Here is a 23,536-nt window from a genome sequence, read left to right as displayed (position 1 = left end):
GAACCGGTTTGACTGTTTTGAGAATAGCTTACGTTATTTGGGGCGAATTCCTCTCTGAAGCAAAATAATCTTGAACAGATTGTTTGGACATACAAGACTGATTGTAATAAATATTGTTGCTCTCCCAAATATAAAATAATATAATAAACATGGTGTCTATTTTGATACAACTCTTGTCAAGGATTCCATGATATTAACATGACAAATGTACCGAATGAAAATTTGAATGAAATGGCAACTGAATTGACCGGTTGACGCATGCGCAGCAGGGTACGCAGCGAAGTAGAGTGCAGACAGTGGAAGAGGGCGCCAAATAGGAAGTAGAGCAGAAATGTTCAGCTCGGCTTCATCTCTCAACAAACCTTCGAACATTTAACACGTGAATGATTCGGACCTGTCTACGAGGTGTTCTCCCCCCGAGATGGAACAAGCCAACGTTTGGCCGTCAGTGGCGGGTGAAGGTAGGAGTTGCGTTTGTTAGCCTCGCTTGGCCTAATTCCTCACTTTAGGCTAAGTTGGCGGCGAAGAAACAAATGTCCTGTTTGAGAGTTAAACGCGTCCCTCGTCTCTTAAGACAAGGCAATCGGTTTTGACGACAAATTGAAACGTTTGTTTTAGCGGTGGTTGTGCTACAAAGACCAACGTGATGAGTCAGGTGAATGTGGCAGCAGTCTGGTTGTCATGGCAGCATATTATGTCATCACTATGTCGATTAAACAGGGTTTTAATTAACTAATCAATTAATCTAAAATAAGGAGTTCAAATGTCTTGAATAAGTCTTAAAAAATGTTGAAAAGTATGATGGTAAATACAGCAGTCTGAAATCTCAAAATAAGTTTACATTAAAAAAAAATCTGAATGACTCCTTTGTCAGTAAAGATTATTTCTAATAGGTCAGTTTTAGCAAACAGTTAACGGTACTTTTCTTGACAGTTAAGAATGTTCACATGTTCATTAAAATCTTGCAGGTGAATCTTACACATTTTGCATCGTTTAGTCATCTTGAGACCACACTAATTATTAGTACATTGCTAAACTGTATACCTGTGTTTCCTCAGACATCGATCCAGACAAGGTGAGCATATGGCCGCGTATGGAGCCCTTCCTCCTGGGCTCTCTTCAGGTATGCCTACACCATCAAACACGTTGTCCAGTGTACAGTAGCAAAATAACTCAGGAGGGATTCTTCATATTAGGTGGCCCCCTCCTCCAAGCTCGGCCTGCACTACCTTCGCAAGATGGCCACCTACGTGCGCACCCGCGATGGCTGCTTCCCCTCCTTGACCTGGGCAATGTGGAGGCACATCGCATGTGGGAAGCTGCAGCTAGCAGAAGACCTGGCGTGGCTCTACTTTGAGACTTTTGACCTCTTTACTGGCCATTCGCCCGGGGACAGACTGGAATGGGCAGAGTGTCTTTCGCAGTGTTCAAGCAAAAGTGAGCTTGACCATCAGAGGAACGAGGTAACAAAAAATTTTTGGGGGTAGAATTTTAAAATGTATAATTGTTACATAGTAATCCTGTGCTACATCGTGGTTCAGACTTTGTGGCCCCATGATTTCTAAATGGAACACATCTATTTTTAGTCACCGACTCCCCAGCTATATCGCGGCATCCACAGCCAATCGTGTATTGTTTTATTGATTTTTTTCTGAAGAGCAGTAAATGCTCTACTTTGCTTTGCAATATAAAAGGAAAACGCAGCAGTGTGTGAAACGCAACTCCAACACATCCCTCCCATTATTGTTTATTTATTTAGTTACTTACAATTTGTATGCCACTAAAAATGGTAGCAAAAAAAAGGAATAATTTCTTCTTCTTAAACTATATGACTACTTTTTTTTTGGGGGGGGGGGGGGTCTAGCGTCCAATGTAAAAGACAGTATGGTAATTAAAATGATAATACTGTACTATCGTAAATAACTGCTTCAGTGAGTGAAACAAAAAATGGAAGATTCATCATACTCTAATGCTGCTGCATGTGAGCAAAGAGAACCACAGGAAAAACACATGGGACAGTCGAACACACATACACAATGAGAACACTCACATTGAACCATGACTGGCCAGGCCAACTCCAGCTCCTGATGTCACTCACTAGGCCATGCACCTTGTAGTTTGGGTGGTGGGGTAGGGTAGAGACATCGTCTTCGCCCAACAACTCCCCTCCAATTTTAATGCACCCCACAACTGGCGGGGGCGGGTGTGTCAGGGTGGGGTGCCATCGATTGGGGTAGACCGCAGTATTAAGCAGTGCTGCGGTCCCCCATCCGTATCCCCGCCGCGCCACCACGCCCCCCTATTTTTTTTTTAATGCACCACATACACTCACTGACACGTCTGGGAGGCAGGTGAATCAGAGCGGGGGGATATAATTTCCCTCTGCTCCATCTCACCTGCTCCTAGTTTTAATGCACCACACACACACACACACACACACACACACACACACACACACACACTTGTACAGTATATACACTGGGTCGGGTCACATCCACGGTGTTAGGGTAGAGTTTTCCAGTTGGCGAGCTGGCGAACTCAGTAACAGGGTTAGCTTTCACGACCGGGGCCTTTCCCCGTCTTCCGGTGCTCCCATCACCCCTTTCGCCCCCAGTGTTCCGTCCCACCACGCGGCTGGAGGTGGGGTGGGCGCGGGTGCCCTCGCCGCTACGCTGTCCGCCCCTCTCCGGCACCGATGCCTGGGTGCGTGGGGTCCCCGGGGTTTAGGGGGCTGGCGATTGGTGGGGTCGGGGCGCTTGTTTGGGGCTGGGGGGGGGGGGGGGGGTCCGGGGTTTTTTGGGGGCGGCTGGGGCTGGCGATTGGTGGGGTCGGGGGGCTGGGGGGGGTCCGGGGTTTTTTGGGGGCGGCTGGGGCTGGCTTGCGGGTGTGAGTGGGGGGCAGGGGGAGCAGGGGCTGTGGGCCGGTTGGGTGCCTGGCGGACCTGCTGTGCCCCGTTCTGCTGCGTTCCGCTGGGGGCGCGGGCCGTGTTGGGGTGGAGGGCGATCCTGGCTCCTGGGTTTGCTCTCCGGCCGGTGGCCCCTGCGGGGCCCGGGGGTTATGCCTTGGCCTGGGGGGCCCTGGGGGGTTGTGCTTGCTCTGTCCTAGCCGGGGTCGACGGCTCCCCTCTTTGGTGGAGGTTTTCATGCATGCCAGATCCACCACACCAGCATCTATCGCAATTCAAACACAATCTGCTTCTTCCTCTGGTCGTTGAATCGGTGGAGGCTGGTGTCTGTGGATCTCACTCTGCTTCATCTATCCTTCCTTCCTTTCCTCAGTCTCTCCTTTGGTCTCTTGAGGTCTCCCTAATTTGTTGGAATTTAGATGTTTCTGGGGTTGTAGGTGATGGCTGGTCGGTGCTGTATTTCACTTTCCTTTCTTTTCTTTGATCCTTCCTCGGGTCTCCTGACAACCTCACGACTAGCTGGATTCTGAAGTATTCGGTTTAGGTGAATGGTATGGGATTTTTAATAGGTTTTAGGTGAATTAATGAGTACGCACACACACACACCCGCACATACTTAAACACATACAAAATAAACAATTTTAAAAAAGAGAGAGAGCAACGATGATGACATGTCGGATCGGTAAAATTACCGAATGAACAATACTGAGCTAGTGAGCTCTCAAGAAAAAAAAGAAGAAAAAATTTAGTAGTTTCTTTGCTCCCTAGAGGTCTGTGGACACGCTGCAGTTCCTCCTCTTCCTCCACATTCAACAGCTGAACCGCGTGTCTCTGCGTAAATCGCTCATTGGTGAGGAGTGGCCCAGCCATCGCACACGCTCGCCATCTCCATCGGAACGCGAGGCCAAGACCAGCTCCCAGAACAAGGTCAACCTCATGTACTTTAACACACTCACTTAGAACATTGAACAATATCCAACAAGACACAGACTTCTTCTCAGACACACAATAAGAACAAAAGTGGTCAAAACAGAATGCATTATTTATTTGGTGGTTGTTCAGTAGAACTGGGACGACCAGGCCCACCTGTCCTATATGCAGAGCCACCTTGAGGAGCTTTTGGATCTGCTGGTGGAGCCGGACCAACTGTCAGAGTCTGGTATGGTCCCGCGTGACTGTCAGGTGTGTGGACTACCTGCTCGTGATGGCTCACAGCAAGTTAGCGACAACTGACCCGTGCCTTGTCTGCTCCCAGATCTCCCTTGAGGCCGTGCGCAGCCTGGGCCTGCTCCTTGAGGGTTGGGTGCACCCGGGAAGGACTGTCCAACCCGTTCATAAGTTGCTGACTAAATGTCCACTCCAAATGCAGGCGGGCTACTCTGCGCTCAGCCATTCCTTCCCTCGGCACCAGCTCATCTCCTGTCTTCAACATAACCTCACCCTCAATCCCTTTGGGATAACGTCCTGCCTACGCTCCAAGAAGAAGCTAGCCTGGGCCCAACAAGGTACCTTCTTAAAAATACCCAAATCTCCTCCTTTGAAGCTTTCTCCTAACTTTTTACTTTACCTTTCTTGTTGTATCTAGTGGAGGGGACTCTGAAGTCTGCCATGATTGTCCGAAACACCCACATGGCCCCAGCAGGTAGCAAGATGGTGCTCATGTCTAAAGTCTGTAAACAGACCCTGGCTAAGACCTCTGACAAGATGACGGGAGCCAACATTAAGATCCACCGATGCTCTAATGCCTTCATCTACCTTCTTTCTCCTCTCAGGTGAACTAACATCCATTCGCAACTCCCATGACACAAGTCAGATGCTTGAAAGGCTGGACATTGAAAAAGAAAATGTTCAATGAGTGGAGTGAAAATTTCACAACCACTTTCATACTGCTCCTTTTGTTTGTAAATTGAGAAAAAAATATATCCATGCACTACATAAACATGGTAACCTAATGTACAAAATAGTTACACAATGAATATACAGTAATGTAGTCAGTCAGTTTTGTCTTCTACAGCAATACAGTATTGTATACAGCCAATATATATCACTTGCTGTCAGACGGGAATCCCCGTACCTCCAAAATCATCAGGAGACCACAAAACCATTGACATTTTGATGTCAAAAACAGCAAATCATATTCAATGCTTTAGATTGTTCACTAGTAATAATAATGGATTTGTGAAAGAATATGATGCCAAATTGTGACATTGGAGGTTTTGGCCCGATGCCAGCGATGGATGGATGCATGTCAGTAGAACCATTTTCACAGATTTTTTTTTTTTTATGCAAGTATATTTTTTTTAAGTATTGAGTGTATCTTGAAAATTTGTTTTCTATTATGGACACACTCTTTTAGCCAATTTTGGTGAAAATCCTTATCTTGGTGAAATAACAAATTTAAAAAGTATTTATTTTTTTTAAATATAATACAGTAAAAACCATGTATTTGATTTATATATATATATTTTTTATAATAGTTAAAAAAATATATATATATATATATATATATATATATATATATATATATATATAAAATTATGGAATATAAGGCAACAAAATCCACCCATTTTTATCAATCTCAGGAGGCGGCCATTTTATTGCATGCTGTTTACCGAAAACGACATCACAGTTGGTCTGGGCTCAGATAACAATCAATCACAACTCGGCTTCAGAAAAAAGGTGAGCCATGATTTGTCATTACCTGAGACCCCTGAGCAATTCAGATGTCATATTTTCAGTCGACAGCAATTGTCAAAATGGCCGCCCCTGAGATGAATGAGTTTGGGTGGATTTTGCTGCTTTACTCTTATTCCACAAATGCAATATTAATCAGCTTTTGACTAGTGGGGCTGCATAGAACATAAAGAAACTTTTGGGGTTGACTTCCCCTTTAAACCATGCACATTTTCTCAGACAAATCTCATTCAATCTGTGTTGAAACATTTTTATGTTTATGCGATCAGTAGATAATCCGAACCTGATCCGGATTTTACATTTGGCAGCAATTTCTTGTTGTTGTGTAAAATCCAATTTCAAACATACTTATTATTCTCAAGTCTTATTCAGTGTGAGTAAAAATGTGTTTACAGTCAGAAGATACAATGTTGCCTTTAATCCAGATCTGATTCCTATTTACTAGGGGTGTGAATTGCCTAGTACCTGGCGATTCGATTCGTATCACGATTCATAGGTCACGATTCGATTCGATTAATCCCGATGCAAATCTATAAATTGATTATTGCGATATTTTTTTTTTAACTCGAATTTAGAAAATACTAATCAGTAAAATTGTACATGTACACTGTACGATTTGAATGAAAATGTATTAATTTATCTGAAAATTCAGGCTTATAACTGAGCCACTGCATTTAACAAACAGGCTGCAGTCTGTTTCATGTTTGAACAGCACTGAAATAAAATATTACGGCTTAATGTTCCATTTATATAACATTCTTCCTCGCTTAATGTGTTAATCCTAACCCTAAGTAAGACATTTTGTTGAATATTCCCATAAAAAATTGATGTTTAAAAATCGATTCGGCCGCATATCGAATCGATTTGAGAATTGCGCGCTGTAATATCGCAATATATTGCAGAATCTATTTTTTTCCTAACACTCCTTCTATTTACCATTTTGGTCTTTCCCCAGGTCGGTCAGTGTGGACAAGTGCAGAGATTGCACAGTGGTTCTGGGTCCAGTGGAGACCAGTGTGCATATGCACTGCTGCCACAACGTACGTGTGGTGTGCGCAGCGGGCAGGATGGTCATCGGGGCCTCGTCCCACTGCACACTCCACGCCATGACGCCCACACGCCCTGTGCTTCTGCCCGGCAACGCTGACATCACTCTGGGCCCCTTCCATACCTTTTACCCCTCCCTAGAGGACCACATGGCCAGCGTAGGGCTGGCGGTGGTCCCCAACTTGTGGGACCAGCCCCTCTTGCTAGGGACTGACCCTGTAAAGCCTTCCGCAAACCCGGACCCGGCTTGCTACCGCCTCCTGCCCCCAGAGGAGTTCCACATGCTGGTGGTGCCTTTCCATATGAAAGGGGACACGTGCGAGGTGCCTGGGGGGTTGGAGCCCCGCTATCAGGCGGCACTCGATGCCAAGCAGAAGAGGATACAAAGATGGCAGAAGACTGTCATGGATGCCCAGCTGAACAAGTAAGTGGCATGTATTATTATTATTATTATTAACCAACCATGGGAGAAATTACATTCATTCATTAAATAATAAAACATTATTTATTTATATTTTCAATAATCTGCCTTTGGCTGACAACCAGTCCAGGCTAGCGTCTATCATGCCTCTTACCTAAAGTAAAGCTGCCTAATGCAGATTTTGTAACGGCTCATGTACATTAAATCCTAAACAAATAACGTTAGCATACACCAACTGTGTAGTAGCTAGTTGTATTTTTCCATTGCCTGACTGTAGTGTTTGGATGGACAATTGAAGCCAGCAGTCAATAACAAGGTTAGCTAATGCGAATGGTAACAGTAGTGTGTCACTATTGCTCGAGGGACTCTGAACTCACCATGACCCAGACTGGACAGAGTAATAATACAATGTTTGACTTATATACACACGACGACACTGGCCACAACCTACACTTCTCCACTTCAACTAAAGTAGTTATTACGTGAGATATTTGCATGAAAACCACTTCAACAAATGAAAGCAGATATAGTGGTTCTGGTAACTGAGTGTGTCTTCCTGTGTCGCATGACGATGTACTTTACGCAAATTAGCTCATCACGTGTTGTTCGTGAGAGTGAACTGCCGTATGTCGGACGTCATGATCCCTGGACCCCCTTTTAAATAAAACTTGACAGAGAGCATCAATTGACTCACCCCACTCATTTCTTATTGGTGCTATCTGCACAGAAAAGCGATCCGCAAAAAAAAGGCAAAAAGTCAACTTTTAAAGGCAGTTATGTGCGTTTCCACTCCAGTCCTGTAGGTGGCAGTGGGTGCATACTCCCAACACCTATCTTGCATTTGGTGGGGCCAATGCAAGCCAGTTCTACCGGCAAAAATAAAAGTGAAAACAAATAACTCTCCTATATAAGAAAAAGTGATTGGTCTCTATAGTGTGGCTTTTCAACTATTGTGAGTAATATATGAAACGAGCTTGCTTCTTTTGTTCACTTCTAAAATGTGTTGTTTCTTTCTGTAGGGAGCAGAGTTCCAAGTTCCAGGAACTGGTGGAGGCGAAGTTCCACGAGTGGCTTATGGAGACGGGACACAGGCAAGAACTGGATAGCCTGATCCCGCCTCCTGTGCCCTCCATGCAGGTCTCCAACGGCGAGCCGGCGAAAAACGACACATACATGAAGACAGGAGAAGCGGCGGGACAGTCGCCTATGGCTTGTTGAGTTGTTTTTCTTGCACTTTAGTGGTATTAATTTAAAAGAAAAAGTAATCATAGACATTTGTGTCCTAAATATGTAGAAATTAAACTTGAATCCAAGGTGCCGTTGTTGTTTCAATGTGTTCGTGACTGGTCACTTGTGTAGACTACATTCTGTTTTCTGCATTCAAACTAATTACGGGTAATCCAGTAAATTCAGCAGTTTTGATGAATTTTATAAATGCAAGACTAGTACTGAGAGCGCAGACCTCCACCAAAATCTAAAATAAAACATTAGATCCACAAATGCTCATAATACCAAGAATTTTCAAACATTTTTAAGTTATTGTAGCCTTCAGAGGACTTAAAAAGCTAAAATGGCTGATAGGAAAATGGTTTCCCACCCTTGACTTTGCATGTCTGAATTTTATTATTAGGAATAAAGGGATCATACAGTTGGGATGGCCCATTTTTCACTCAAACTCTCATTTTGTTTTTTAATCAGGAAAATAATATTAGCATGCATTTTCAATATCAATTTGTTTCGGCTGAATCAGTAATAAACTCAAATTTACCCCGTCAGAATTCCAATATAGTCCAAATTTTTCAAACACCATCCACCTATACATTTTATGCACCACGTATCCACACTGCCGACACACGTGGGTGTGCTTGATTTTTCAAGTCTAACTTTGGCCGTGCAACCTCCAGGGGGTTGTCGTGCAGCTTGCTAGCCGACAGTCGACGCTCTTGAAGCGGCCACAGAGAGCGCTTCCATCTACTTCTGGCCGGACAGAAGCCAGCGTTTGCTCCGGCGGCCAGTATAGCTGCATGAATGTGACAAAACAAGCCAGGAAACATTATGATGCATGCCTCCTTCTGTTGTTGATGTTGGCCGTGCCCAAAAAGTGGGTGGGACAAAAGATGTGAAATGTAATACAGCAATAGAAATCGCATTAAATCACTGTTGAAATTTTCGTGGGGGGAGATTTTTAATGTTGACATATTTACCTACAGACCTAGTACATACATACATACATATTATAACATATAATGTTCATCCCCATCAAATGTCCCTTTAAATGTGACTTTGCAGATCCTAATATTGACTTTGTGAATATGAAAGTGTTGATTCAGTCACTCGTGCCAACCAACCTCATGTGCTTCAAAGTATATTTTTCTAACAGTCACTAGAATTACCATGTGTATTACATTTGTATATTTTCATTCATCTTAAAGGCCTCCTTGTTTAAAATGTTAGTTTCTTGTGTACATAGTGAGCCACTATAAAACAACCTGTCATGTTATTGCACTGGAGATGATTGTTGTAAAACAATGAATGAATGCTGCTGTCTGACTCTTCTATGCAGCTTTTAAACATTATGTTTGCTCATGAAAACAATAAAGATGCTCATTTCGTGTATGCGTCTTGTGCAATATTCAAATTTGGAATAATACACATCAGTTTGAGTGATATTTAAAGAAGTATGCCGTAAATAACTGGTGTCACAGGGCAGTGTCTGGATGTATCCACAAGGCAGAAATAAGTCCTGAGTTGGCAGCTCCTCCCTTGCCAGGTGGGGGCAACCCGGCGTAGCTGGCACGTGTGAGTGATATGGTGAGGGGAGGGCAGGCGCTGGACGCAGCCAGTGCACAAGTGGGGTCATTGGACGCTTACCATGCCCGGGCATTCATTATGCCGTAATCCTTCCTCGCTTTTCTGGAAAAACTGAATAGCGCTAGAATCACTGACTCAATTTTTGGATCTCCTTTTCATGACAAAGCGATTGTTCCCCTGTTTGCCTCCCACTGTTGGCGCTTCCCAACATGGCGAGGCAGGGCTATAAAAGGGAGCGCTTGAGGTCTCAGTGCAACATCGAGACCTCAGGGCAAACACCGAAAACCGCCACCATCACAGGCTACGCCGCAACATTTTATCCAAGATGGGCAGGGTGAGTTGAGGCAAAGCTACACAAAAAATGGCATTTAAATCTGTATTCCCGACTGGGTCTTGGGATTAAAAACCTATTTGGACAGGCAATTTGCCATTCTTGGAGATGCCACTCATAGTGTAGTGGTTACCATAGCTGGCTTGGGATCCATTTACATTAGAGTGGGACTGGTGATTCCTTTTGACTTGAGTCAGCTCAGATGGAGAACTCCATTGGCAACATTTTCGAATTTTACTGTAGGAAATGTTAAACATTGTCTGATCCCGCAGATCGTCTTCTACGAGGACAAGAACTTCCAGGGTCGCCGGTATGAGTGTGACAGCGACTGCTCTGACTTCCACACCTACTTGAGTCGCTGCAACTCCATCCGCGTGGAAAGTGGCGCCTGGGTGGTATACGAGCGGCCCAACTATCTGGGCTACCAATACGTCCTGACCCGGGGCGAGTACCCGGAGTACCAGCGCTGGATGGGCCTCAACGACCGCCTCAGCTCCTGCAAGATGATCCACTTTGTGAGTGCCAGCACAATTGTTGTACCCGCTTTCACATGTAGGACTTGAAAGAAGTTATTATGCAAATGCAGTGATGGAAGTAAGTATAAAATCTTGTTTTGTACAATTGACTGTACCTCTATTTATGTACAGCTAGTGAATACTTTTGTCCAGCTAACCTAACGCCTGCAGCTACATTCAGGGTCACCACCAGTCAAACAGGCCAAAAATCAATCAACTTTGATAAGGCCCACCATATACGATTGATTGCGTATCTCCGGCCAATCTAAGCCTCCCTTTCCCGCTGTCATTCCAGACAAGCGGGGGTCTCTACAAGATGCAGCTTTACGAGAAGGCCGACTTTGGGGGCAAGGCTTTCGAGGCCACGGAGGACTGCCCCTCTCTCCTGGAGAAGTTCCGCTGGAGGGAGGTGAACTCGTGCAAGGTCTTCGACGGCTGGTGGGTGTTCTACGAGCACCCAAACTACCGCGGCCGCCAGTACTTCCTGGAGAAGGGCGAGTACCGCAAGCCCGGCGACTGGGGCGCGGCCAGTGCTGCGGTCCAATCCTTCAGGCGCTTCACTGAATGAGTCCACCTACCTTAACTGCTCACCCCCTCCCTAACCCACGCCACGCAATCAACATCATGCTACACTATGAACCATGACAGGAAATGAGAAGATTTTGAACTGAGGTCAACAAAATAAAAGCCTGTCCAGAAAGCAGACACATTTGTCCTGGATTTTGAAGTTTGTCCGTCTAGTTTTGCAAACATTCAACAGTTTGGTTCATGTACTGTATATCCTTCCATTCATATTCAAAGTGAATGGAAACCAGTCTAACCCTGGCTTTATTAAACCCCAGTTTGAACCTGAAATCTTAATCCTGGAATGAAACCATAACCTTAACCCTAAATTGAAACCCAGACTTTAGCTTGAAAGCTTACTTTAAAAACCTTAACCCTGTCTTGAAACCCTAACCATGTTTTGAAACTACTAATTGAAATGCTAACCCCTTGCTTGATACCATAACAAAGCTCAAACCCCTACATTTAAAACAGTAATCCAACCTTAAATTTATCTTGACATGCCAATTTGAAGCCCTACTTTGATGAAATTTTAACTGTAGTTTGAAACCCCAATTTAAAACCCTAACTCAAAACTCAAATCCAGCCTTCAAAAAAATGAACCTTAGCTTCAAATTGCAATTTAAAATCTCTGACTTGAAACCCAAATCCTATTTTGAACCCTACTTTGAAAATTTAACCTGTGACAAACCCTCCTATGTAAACATAATCTTTGTTTTAAACCGTAACCCAGGCTCAAAACCCTAACCCTGGCTTGATGATAAGGCTTTGATCCAAGGCAGGAAGTAACAAGTTTGGAACTGAGATTGATCAAATAAAAGGCTACCCAGATACTCTGATTGTCTGTGTATTTTTGCAAACATTCAAGTTAGATAACAAACTCTTGCTTGGTCGAATCGGAACACCTTGAAGTTTGATCAGTTGCTGTCAGTGCCGGGCCGAGGTCCACGGTGACAAGTTGAGGGTTGAAATGGGTCCCAAAGGAGAAACAGTTCCCTCCTCCGCCAATCAGGATCAGCTGTGCGTCCTTTTGGATCAACTCGCAGCAGAAGGAATGCAACATCAGAGGCCACGGCACTGAGGTCTGAAGGCAGGACAAGCACCAGTGAGATTCCAGACAAATCCATAATGTGAAATCAGGTTTGAAGCACTTTGAACTCACCGTGACCAGACTAAACTCGACGCTGCATCGCCTGGAAAGGTTGATCACGGCCACTCCCGGCACGCCATCCGAATGCAGCCAAACTCCGCCCACTACAATCAGGTGATCGCCAATCACATGGGCACCATGCGAATATCTACAGGACAGTTCAGTGAGTTCAGAATGTTTTATCCGTTTTATCCCAGCCGACTTGACTGCTTGGCCAATATTATTATGTATGACTTTCCCTCCTTAGCATTGGCCATAAATAACTGACCCGTTGCTGACCCGTGATCTAGGCCATTATTTGTAGAGGACGACAATATGCAACTGTGAGGAACCCACCTTGGACAAGGAGGGGGCTGAACATCTACCCTCTCCCAGCAGAAGCCTCTTTTATTTGGCTTCATCACCACGATGTCGCCCAGGGGCTCCCCTCGTCTTCCGTGCCCTCCGAACAGCACCAGCCCTCCCTGGTAGGAACAGGCTGAATGGGAATGGCGGGCCTCTGGAGCAGCACCATCTACTGTCACCTAAAAGAATTGCATTGCATATTGAAAATAATCTAAGGCAGGGTGTCTTATTAAAAACTGTATTAAAATTACTCACTTATTATGATGCATGGATTTAAATCTTACAAGTCAAATGCAGTGATAGAGCATGACAAGTTGTTTCTCATAGAAGGTGCACTGCATATTAAGACTAGACAAATTCTCGCGGAAATTTTGAATGGGACTGCTGACTTGTAAATGAGCTGAACAGTTTAAAATTTAAACGACTGGAATCGGTCAAGAAATGTGGAAGTTAACGATAATCAACATCAACTAAAAGTATCTCACTGTCCCTTAAAGAAAAATGCACTTTTCACGCACACACATTTGACTTGGAGACGTCACGCACCCACATTCCATTGATATTGTATGAGAGACGCACACCTCGAACAAAAGCCTCTCACGACTTAACGGTTCAAGATGCAGATTCAAGAAATGGCTCGTTAGAACGGCAAGGGTTTGGGGAACGCGAGCATGTTCTCACTTTTTTAATCGGATGAAAAATGACCAAATGAGAGCAGGTTGAAAACTTATGATTTATCCAAAATGAAGAGGAAAAAGGAGGCGAATTTAACATGGAAAAGATAGGCGAGTTAGTCCGACTTCTCCTCGCTTAAAGTGAAAATAAAGGTACTAAATGACACCTTAGCCAAATAAAAGTTAGTTTGTCTGAAAGAAGAGACTTGTCACTACAAAATGTGAGAATTTGATGTCTAGTGAGCAAAGATTGTGGCCATGGTGACGAGTTGAAGTGAAACTTTTGACTTTTGGAAATATATTTTTTGGGTTCCCGCCACTCAAAGCCTAATTGCTCCACAGAGTGTAATAGAAGGCTATTTCACTCACTGTCTTTGAACCCGCACAGGGGGGAGAGCTTTCATTCCTTAAAATAAATTTCGACACTGAGCTAAAGATGGGAAAAATTGATACAAAATGAGCTAAAATTCATATCGGTCGGACAACGTATGCGCGCAGCGTGTCTTGGAAAAAGGTGCATGATCTGTAATTTGTCCCCCCTTTCTCCATTCATTTCCTATGGGAGTTTTTTGGGAATTGCTTCGCCATGGTAACTCGGAATTCCTAGAAAAGTAATGCCGCACCGAGTCAGATCGAGCCGCATCGTTTGATACCTCATTTGTCCCGGTGCGATCTACGGTACGGGCCGCATTTTTGCGGAAAAATCTGGGGATTTTCTAGGGTGGAGAGTAATATGTGCTGCTTTCAGCAGTCCCATAATAATATTAATTTGCAAGGTCAAAAGTAATTGCATTGCCACCATGACTACTATTTACAGTAACTTGGATATTTAGTTGCTTTACCACACATTATTATCCGATCACATGCATGAGATTATTCTGGTAAATCTTGATGAAAATTATGTTTATTAACACAACAATCACTACCTCAGTCCAGTGTTGCTGATCCAGATCCAGGAAATAGCCGTCACCCAAAACTGTTTCAGACTCATTTTTTCCGCCAAAGACAAACAAGAAGTCTTTTCCTATATACAAACAAACAAGTTCGCTTTTGGTATCATTTAAAAAAGGAAAATACATAAAAACCTCTCCAAGGTTATACCTTCATGAGAGACCAGAGTGGCAGAGTGTCTCCATCTGAGTGGTGGATGAGCACCTGTACACTCCATCCGCTCCTCACGAAGGTTAACTACATCCTCAGGACCAGGTGAACCTTCAAGATGGAGGGTGACTTTGAGAAGGCCTCTGATTGGCTTGACGGGAGACGACCGTCCTCCGTATATCACAGCGGCTCCCCCAGAAATAGAAGTAACACTGTGGTAAAGACGAACACCTGGTGGAAAGGTTTTAGTTTAGCCAATGAACCTTAATGAGCCAAAACTTCCGATGTACTCACTGGAATGGGCTGACGGTTTGGCACGGACAGATTTCCAGCCTTCAAGGCCTTGACGCACAACTCGACTCGGAGCCCCTCGGCCAGTCCTGCAGGAGCCACCAGTGAGCAGGACGTGTCCTCCGCCCAACAACGTGGAGGCCATCCCAAAGCCCTCCACACAAACTGGCTCTGTTTTCACGACGAGGCCGGTGGAGCCCCACGATGGGCACTGGAGTGGCGCTGAAAGGTAGAACAAAAGCACAACTGCAGTAGCAGATTTCAGATAAAACAGGTAAGAGGATGAAGTAAAAGCAATGAACACCTTCAGGATGGACTAGCAGAGCTTGTGCTGTGAGAGAACCTCGAGATGCTGTGAGGATGAAGTAGTGCGAGCATTTCTGGTGCCACTCCTGACAAATAGACGAGATATCACTGCAAGTCAAAGTGTTTTGTAAATTAACAATTAAAATTAAGATAGATAAATAAACTCTCATGTTAATTCAGGGTTCATTTCGCTTTATTTTAGAAGCTTGAAAAAAAAAGATTGCTGTTTAAAACGCAATAACAGTATTGGGGGAGGGAGGATTGCAATAAGATTATTTTTCAAAAATGTTCGGTCAAAGTTTTTTTTTTTTATCTCATCACTAAAACTGACCTCATACTCATCAAAAGGCTCCAAACGTTCCACTCGGCGTCTCTCGTCATCAGGAATCAACCTGAGGAAGAACTCGTTCATATCCAAACACACACATTGTTCCCATCCCTGAATACAACAAAAACAGCACACACACAAACTCATTAAATCAACACTAATGGAGGTAAATAAATAAAATAATTGTATTTCCCCAAATAGTGGTTGCCACTCCAACTGCACAATCCAATTAAGGTGTCTCATTCAACAGTAACATTGATTGCAGTATCTCTGTTTGCAAAATACGTCCATAAAAGTATTAACTCGTCATTTGAACGATATTGCTAACCAAAGCAGCAGCACCTAGCAAAGCACATAATGTTTCCTGGTGCAGTATTAAAAATGATCTTGAATGAACTGATGAACATTTGCGTATTTTTCAAGGATATCTGGCAAAGTAATTCTGCAAATACCGGCCTTGTCAAGGAACCTCTGCCTTTGTGCATCAGTGTCGGGATATTGTCGGATTGCGTGCAGAGTGGAATTCAGTTTCAGGAAATGCTCCTGCATGATGCGACCAAACGGATCTTGTGGATGGATCTGCTCGTACATCACAAAGAGAGACTGGTGCAATAGCTTCGCTGCCCAACTGATGATGTCGTCTGACCTGGAGGAAAATAATGTTCATGAATTATGACTGCGATAGCCATAATTGGACTCATCAAAAGTATGAGACACTATCTCAAACATCACAGATCTTTAGCCGGACTGGGACTTTTTAGTTCTAGGAACCAAAAACAAAAATTTCCTGCAACTTCAGTTGGAAATGCAGTTAGCAGATGGCCAAAAGTTCCTAGTTATTGAGGTAAAATCCCCAAAATAAAAAAGCACTATTTGTGATGTTACTGTTGTGTTTCCATGTAGGTGAGCACCACTTCGGAAAGAATCAGAGTGGGGGCAGTTGGATCCAGTCCTGCCTTTAGTAGAGCTTCTTCTACATGGGCATCATGTCGCAGATCCACCCCTAGCAGGAAGTACTGACTGCTCGACACGTACACAGGTCCTACAGACACACATGATTAGCTATGTAGCAAAACCTGTAAAATGTCACTGGAGTATTTCACCTGTTGAAGAAAGTACATGGTGAGAGTCCAGCATTCCCGACAACGACACGTTGGACTGGATCAGAGCCGCCTTACGCCGAGTCACGTCTGGGAAATCGACTTCAAACACGACGGCCTTGCTGAGTGCTGCATCTCCATACAGGCGGAAATAAAGAGAGTCGAAACCTGCACCCAGAGACAGAATCTACAAAAGACAGAAAAATATGTCATATTATCATTATTATGCGTGGCTGTAAAAAAAAAAAAGTGCTAGATTTAAGTAACAGTTAACTTGCTTGTCTCTTGGCACAATGTTGTGTGACTTGCAGGAAAGTCCGCATACAGTACTCCACTGCTCTCCAGCGAACATAGTAGCCCCTACATAGTATGTAACATAACATTGTATGTTTTACTGAAAGGTGCATACATTTTAATAACAACTTTACTGATAACATTAATAATAAAATAACAATAATAAATGCTGTTATATAACTACAGTGATTTAAAGGCGAAGTGACGTCAATCTGATGTCAAGTCTATTCGCCCCACTACTCTAAAAACGGCATTCTGAGTGTATCATTATGCGTTTGAGGTACATGAATTAAGCCCACCAGTTTTTATCAATCACATGAATGGCAAAAGGTGATACACGGGTTATAAATTGTACCTAACTAGTCAAAGAGCATTTAATTCTTAATTCAAAGAGTATTTAATTATTCTAAGTGTGAATATATGTCGCTGGTACATAAATGAACAAAGATACATTGCTTGTAGTGGAGAAATCCTAATTTTCGTGGATGAAATATCAGAAAGCAAGTAAAATACCGGACACCGATATTCCATCGCAGAGTTGTACGGAACAACAAACCCTCAATTCGTAGGGCTAGTGGCGCAATGGATAACGCGTCTGACTACGGATCAGAAGATTCTAGGTTCGACTCCTGGCTAGCTCGATCATCTTTTTATTCTAAATATACTGCACTCGATGATGTAAGTGCGCAGCGGAATCGTTCCACAATGCGTTCGTTATCAAGCAACTTATTGTAAAACTCTTCAAGTGCCTTACCGTGTACATTTCGCATACTATTCTAAGCATTTGACATCGAGACATCACATGTCACTGCAGGCAGGACATTAATTTGTTACGGCAATCGTGTCCGAGCATACATGAATGTGTTGTGTGTTGACCGACAAGAAGGGCAGCATTGTTAACCTGTTAATGAGTGGAGATCTCCTCGCCACTTTGCGCACGAAGTGCTGCTGGAAGCAATCTTGGAAGTAGCCATGAGCTGCAGCAGACACTTTACTCACCACGCTGTTGTCATTGGTCCCTTGCACCTGAAGAGCCCAAGAAGAACTTCACAAGACATCACAAATCCTACATTCAAGTCTGTTTAAGTCCAGTCAGTGTAAAGAACCTCACCGCGGTGTCTGAACCCTTCTGCTTCTTTCTGTTAGTCATGTCTCCTGTTAGCTCTCACGTTGCTTTAAAATACTATGACGTACACATTTTACACATTTCTCTATGGATGTGTGGAAAACAGTTCAAATCAGTCACTCGGGCTCGCCGTTGACCGCTTCTGTGCCATCCATGCAGCGCCCTCGTGAGGCATGGAGGACCATCTCAAGCAGCTTTGCCGCATGAATAATAAACTGGTCATTATTTAATTACTGCGTGTGCATGGGTTCATTACATTTGGATTCCCCCTCCAGCTCAGTTTACCCTAAAAAAAAACTCCTACTGTATGACAATTAATCATTTATTTGTTGTGACCATAAATGCATTTCGTCATGCATCTCTAGCTTGCTTGACAATGCGGCAGACAGGCCGTGCGCATGCGCGTTTTCCCCAACAGGAAGCGTTTGGCTTCAACCAGCTGATGTTGCTACATTGAAGTCAACAGACAGGGGAAGCGACACTATTTAGGGTAAGTGTCTTTGTGTCCTCTCACAGTCTTGATCGTAAGATTCAAGCAGGAAAGCTGTCATTATGTTATGAAATCGCTGTCGAATATTTGAGCTCTTTAGCCATGTGGCCTCTTTCTGACGTCCAAGCTGAAGTGAACATACATAGCGGTGTCATGCTAGCGACCAAATAAACGATAACATCTGATGGCGTCATCACGGGAATAAACAAAGAAGCTAATGAAACGTTGGCCTCCAGGGTGTATTGTTCTACGTGACAAGGCTGCGGTGAAATCTGTTTGGCATTGTTCGCTAAAGCAGGAGAAACGGCATCTCTAATAATCTGTTCGCATTGTTTGGAAATGTCAGTTTGTTAAATGGTCATTTCAGACGTCTGTCAAATAAACTTCACCCACACAGTTAAGCAAAGTGATATATTTGCATTGTAAATGCTGTCATGTGGCAAACAATGGTGCTCAGTCATGATGCAATTTATTGTAGATTTTTCGACAATAAAGAGATAAATGCATTTACGTATTATAATAAAAATACATTTAGATAAATGTAACTGGTAAAGAGTTCAGGTCAAATCTGCTTTCAGATTGCTTTTTCAATGTAATTTATTTGTCCAGAGCCTTCAAATTCAGTAATGCTGGTTGTTGCAACTTAAATTATATTGGCAATGGGTCTTTTTTCCCCCCTGAAATGAAATTTCTTACAAGGTCAGCTAGCTGTCAGAGTAAGTCCCCACTGCAGTCCCAAGTACCTAATACATGGCTTGCCATTATAACATCATAATATCAATATTTTTCACACAGCCCTATTGGAAGTCCGAATAAATGGATGGGAATCATGTTTGTTGTCATTAATTCACATATTCTGCCATTTTTACAACAAAATAGAATACACCTTTTTTAGTCCAGCCTCATGGTTAGCAAGTCTGCCTCACAGTTCTTAGGACATGCATTTCAATCTCATATCCAGCCTAAAAGGCAAATGGACCTTGAATTAATATGAAAGACAGTTTATCTAGTTCAATTAGAGTTGTTAATTTAGCGATGTTAATTGTTCAAGACTCCGCAATGACCCTCGTCTAATCTGTCAAAGACCAGTCAGGATATCATCAGCGAGGCTCGAGCGCACAGGTCGGAGGCAGAGCGACAAGCGTCCTTCCCCCGACGGCACCCTCACACGGGTCGCTATGAGCTCCAGAGGGAGTGGCGGCCGCTCCAACGGCGCGCTGCCGCAGACCAAGATCTGCCAGTTCAAGCTGGTGCTGCTGGGCGATATGGCGGTGGGCAAGTCCAGCCTGGTGCTGCGCTTCGTCAAGGGACAGTTTGACGAGTTTCAGGAGACCACCATAGGAGGTGAGCGCTGCAAGCAATGGGATAAAAAAAAATTGTCTGTGTGTCATTCACATTTGAAAAAATAAATATTTGTATTTCGCAGCTGCATTCCTGGCCCAGTCAGTGTGCTTAGATGACACCACTGTCAAGTTTGAGATCTGGGACACAGCAGGACAGGAGCGATACCACAGCCTGGCACCCATGTACTACAGAGGAGCTCAGGCTGCCATTGTGGTTTTTGACATCACCAAGCCGGTATGCAACACACACATGGATTCCATTGCTACGGGAACTTAATAAATTAATCTTATACAGGAACAAACGTTCAACTTTATAAAAACTCAAAATAGTTTAACATTTAGTAACTTTCAGACAAGTATAAAAACAAAAAAAACAGTGAAACAATCACCATTAACAATGAATAATAAAGGTATAACACAAAAGTCATTTTCTTCACTGTCTTACAAGTGTAGAGATGCCAAGTCTTCTAGTTTGGCCATTCTTAGTCAAAAGATAAAGCACAAAATAATGCCTACTCACCTTATTGCAGCGAGATACTGCTGTGCGTTTTGGCTACAAGAGTAGATGTGCAACTAATAAAGTGGTGAATGAGTCCACTGTATATATTAAATTAAATAGCGCCTTGTGCTATGTCATCATCCAGCGCGCGTGTGTGTGTTTTGTTGGCGTGCACAGGAAACCTTTGAGAGGGCCAAGGCCTGGGTGAAGGAGCTGCAGAGGCAGGCCAGTCCCAACATTGTCATTGCTTTGGCGGGCAACAAGGCAGACCTGGCAGATAAGAGGCTAGTAGAGTATGAGGTAAGCAACCCCCCCAAATGCAAATATTGATGATATAGTTCTCATAGCAGCACGGTGGTGACTGGTTAGCACATCCGCCTCCCGCTGCAGAGGACGCGAGATCGAGTCCGGGCTTCGGCCTTCCTGGGTGGAGTTTGCATTTTCTCCCCGTGCTTGCCTGGGTTTCCTCCGGGTACTCCGGTTTCCTCCCACATTCCAAAGATATGCATGGTTAATTGAACACTCAAAATTGTCCCTAGGTGTGATTGTGAGTGTGGATGGTTGTTCGTCTCTGTGTGCCCTGTGATCTGCTGGCAACCAGTTCAGGATGTACCCCGCCTACTGCCCGAAGCCAGCTGGGATAGGCTCCAGCGCCCCCTGCGACTCTTGTGAGGACAAGCGGTTAAGAAAATGGATGGATGGATAGTTCTCGTATTGAATTTCATTAATTGTGGATGAATATCCTGCTACAGATTTAGACCAGTAGGAGGCACTGTAGTCTGTAATACCATTCAAACTATTACTTCAGTAACTATATTCTAACTGTAACTTGTGACAGTGACAAAAATAAATATATAACAAAATTATGTCGATATCTGCATTGAAATATACAGTGAAACCTCAAAATTGAAACATACATTCCTTAATTCCTAAAATGTTCTAATTTCAAAACAACCTTCACCATAGGAAATAATATAAATTTGTATGTTCCGAGATGAAGTAGTCACCATCATAAGACTTTCATTATACATAACATACCATGTTTCAAGTTTTGGCATTATTTTCATGTGTACAAACAAGTTATCCACTGTGACAGGCAACTAAAATGAAGGAAAACTATGGTACTCCTCCTTTGACAATGCCAAACAGATGTGAAATGGAGAGGGAAAAGTGATTCTTGATTGTTGGAATGAATTAGATTTTGTTAGTAATTGAAATGAAATGAATTGTATTTCCTGTACTGCAATGAGCAAATTAACAGTTTCCTATATTGCAATAAGTACCATTTCTGATTCAGTGGTACCATTACTGGTACCCTATGGAGGACCAAAACTGCCAAAATTAAAAATATATAAATAAATAAATAAATTTAAGTGAAAATAAAAAGGGGTATAAAAAATATAATTAAAAAATTAAATACAGAAAAAATACTATAAATGGGAAAAATATATATATATGTATGTATGTATGTATGTGTATATGTATGTATGTATGTATGTATGTGTATATATACATACATACACACACGTAAGTAAATAAAAGAAAAAATGAGATTCAAAAACAAAAATAAATATAAACATAAATGTGGAAATAAATATCAATGAATAAAAACGCTCAACCCCCTCACTCGACCATTGAAAGGCAGTTTGCAATGGTGTCCAAACCAAGACACGCTTCGGACCGCCCCCTCATTTGAGTAACCTTTTGTGCTGAAATAAATGTGGGAACAAAGTGTTTTTATTTATTGATCGATATTTAATTGTATTTATATATTTATTTTCATATTTATTTCCACGTTTATTTTTTTTATCTTGTTTTTAAAATTTGATATTTATTTTTACTATATATATATATATATATATATATATATATATATATAGTTGTTTTTATTGCCATATATGTATTTTTTTTAATCAAATTTTGGAATTATATTTTTATATCCTTTTTTTATTTTCACTTTTATTTATATATATATATATATATATATATTTTTTTTTTTATTATTATTTTATTTTTTTTTTCATTTTAAATTTGGGCAGTTTTGGTCCCCCATAGTACTATGCTGTGGTGGCATTAAAAAAAAAAAAGCAAAAGGCTGAGCTCCAAATTGTTGAACTTGATGTTTGTTGCCTAATGTTTGTTTTCGGCGGCGAAGGAAGCGCAGACGTACGCAGACGACACGGGCCTGCTCTTCATGGAAACCTCGGCCAAGACGGCCATGAACGTCAACGAGCTTTTCCTGGCCATCGGTGAGTTGCTCTTTATCTCTTGCAATCTCCTCTGCAGTCTACGAAATTCAATAGTACACATTATTATAGTTACTCCAATTTAAAAGTCATTACTTTTAAATCCCGGTACAAGTTTAACAGGATGCCATTACAACTGATTGCCGTGATCTGTCTGTTAATAATTGTGTTCCTGCAGCCAAAAAGATGCCAAAAACAGACACCCAAAACCCAACACACGCTGCACGACATCGAGGGGTCAACCTTCAGGACCCTGACGCCCACTCCACCAGAGCTTGCTGCGGCGGGAACTAGATCACGCACACCCCCTTCATGTCCGACCACTACAAACCCACCCCAAAAGTACCCCTTCTCCCTCAGCCAACCATCTCCAATGATCATCCTCATCAGTGAATCAAGCCAGCTGGGAAAAGGGAATGCAACAGCAAAATGGAGGACACAAATTGTGTATATTCTGCCTTGTTTCATTTCAGCTTGACTCCTGTCCGATAACTTACAATTGTACAAAGCCAACAAGCAAAGAAGAAAGCAATATGATGAGGTAAAATAAATGAGGCTACATGTGCTTGACATGCTTCATCTGTCTGGTCCTGTGGGTCCGAAAACTAACCAACACAGTTTCTGTGTTTTCGTATTTATGTCAAGAGTCCATACATGTCCTAAGGTACAAAGCAAAATACATGCTTATTGCTCTCACACATAGCAACAATAAAGGCATGAGCCACAATGTGTATGCTAACATAAAAAGCCGTATTTGCCAATGATTACATGTGCGTAGCAGAGAGCACAGGAAGTGCTGATTCCTGATGGAAGAAGTTTTCAGTTTTGTCAAAGGATGGAATGAAAACAGGAAATGATAGAATTTAGTGTTGAGGGGATTGGAGTAGGTGTATGTGTGTATCTAATGGTTGATGAAAATGAAAGCAAATGTAATAAAATTCTACATAAACACAAC

The 23,536-nt window shown here is 42.8% G+C and overlaps 4 protein-coding genes and 1 non-coding gene across 8 annotated transcripts; 4 read left to right on the top strand and 1 right to left on the bottom strand.

Moving 5' to 3' along the window:
- Window positions 1-278: 278 nt before the first annotated feature.
- On the top strand, window positions 279-9,683 carry tbccd1 (TBCC domain containing 1). Its single transcript, XM_077579715.1, has 9 exons — window positions 279-461; window positions 1,059-1,123; window positions 1,197-1,463; window positions 3,674-3,832; window positions 3,971-4,087; window positions 4,161-4,410; window positions 4,491-4,677; window positions 6,555-7,070; window positions 8,087-9,683. Exons 1-9 carry the CDS (start codon window positions 422-424, stop codon window positions 8,283-8,285), a joined length of 1,800 nt encoding a protein of 599 aa, XP_077435841.1. The 5' UTR covers window positions 279-421; the 3' UTR covers window positions 8,286-9,683.
- On the bottom strand, window positions 9,234-18,135 carry lcmt2 (leucine carboxyl methyltransferase 2). 3 transcript variants are annotated; one of them, XM_077579712.1, is made up of 14 exons: window positions 17,989-18,135; window positions 17,779-17,903; window positions 16,862-16,943; window positions 16,587-16,770; window positions 16,369-16,525; window positions 15,940-16,129; window positions 15,487-15,594; window positions 15,154-15,241; window positions 14,853-15,071; window positions 14,559-14,789; window positions 14,384-14,481; window positions 12,775-12,962; window positions 12,451-12,586; window positions 9,234-12,372 (listed from the first exon to the last, which is right to left on the bottom strand). In XM_077579712.1, the coding sequence occupies exons 1-14, from the start codon at window positions 18,025-18,027 to the stop codon at window positions 12,157-12,159; spliced, it is 2,061 nt and encodes a 686-aa protein (XP_077435838.1). In that variant the 5' UTR covers window positions 18,028-18,135; the 3' UTR covers window positions 9,234-12,156. The 3 variants fall into 3 exon arrangements, with proteins under 3 accessions (XP_077435838.1, XP_077435839.1, XP_077435840.1); XM_077579713.1 differs by having other exon boundaries at window positions 16,662-16,770; XM_077579714.1 differs by having other exon boundaries at window positions 17,779-17,922; window positions 17,989-18,129.
- crygs2 (crystallin, gamma S2) lies at window positions 10,053-11,429 on the top strand. Its single transcript, XM_077579716.1, has 3 exons — window positions 10,053-10,212; window positions 10,482-10,724; window positions 11,020-11,429. Exons 1-3 carry the CDS (start codon window positions 10,204-10,206, stop codon window positions 11,290-11,292), a joined length of 525 nt encoding a protein of 174 aa, XP_077435842.1. The 5' UTR covers window positions 10,053-10,203; the 3' UTR covers window positions 11,293-11,429.
- Window positions 17,446-17,518, top strand: trnar-acg (transfer RNA arginine (anticodon ACG)). Its single transcript has one exon. It is a non-coding gene; the product is annotated as a tRNA-Arg (tRNA).
- A 227-nt stretch (window positions 18,136-18,362) lies between the features above and the next one.
- rab5b (RAB5B, member RAS oncogene family) lies at window positions 18,363-23,535 on the top strand. Of its 2 annotated transcripts, none has more exons than XM_077580300.1 (6): window positions 18,363-18,493; window positions 19,578-19,837; window positions 19,920-20,071; window positions 20,513-20,635; window positions 22,491-22,584; window positions 22,760-23,535. In XM_077580300.1, the coding sequence occupies exons 2-6, from the start codon at window positions 19,672-19,674 to the stop codon at window positions 22,873-22,875; spliced, it is 651 nt and encodes a 216-aa protein (XP_077436426.1). In that variant the 5' UTR covers window positions 18,363-18,493; window positions 19,578-19,671; the 3' UTR covers window positions 22,876-23,535. The 2 variants fall into 2 exon arrangements, with proteins under 2 accessions (XP_077436426.1, XP_077436427.1); XM_077580301.1 differs by having other exon boundaries at window positions 18,382-18,493; window positions 19,583-19,837.
- The last annotated feature ends 1 nt before the right edge of the window (window position 23,536 follows it).

The sequence above is a fragment of the Vanacampus margaritifer genome, chromosome 11 (genome assembly GCF_051991255.1).
Source record: "Vanacampus margaritifer isolate UIUO_Vmar chromosome 11, RoL_Vmar_1.0, whole genome shotgun sequence".
Taxonomy (NCBI): Eukaryota; Metazoa; Chordata; class Actinopteri; order Syngnathiformes; family Syngnathidae; genus Vanacampus; species Vanacampus margaritifer.
The sequence above is the reverse complement of the archived record's forward strand: the minus strand, read 5'-3'. Positions and strand labels throughout refer to the sequence as shown.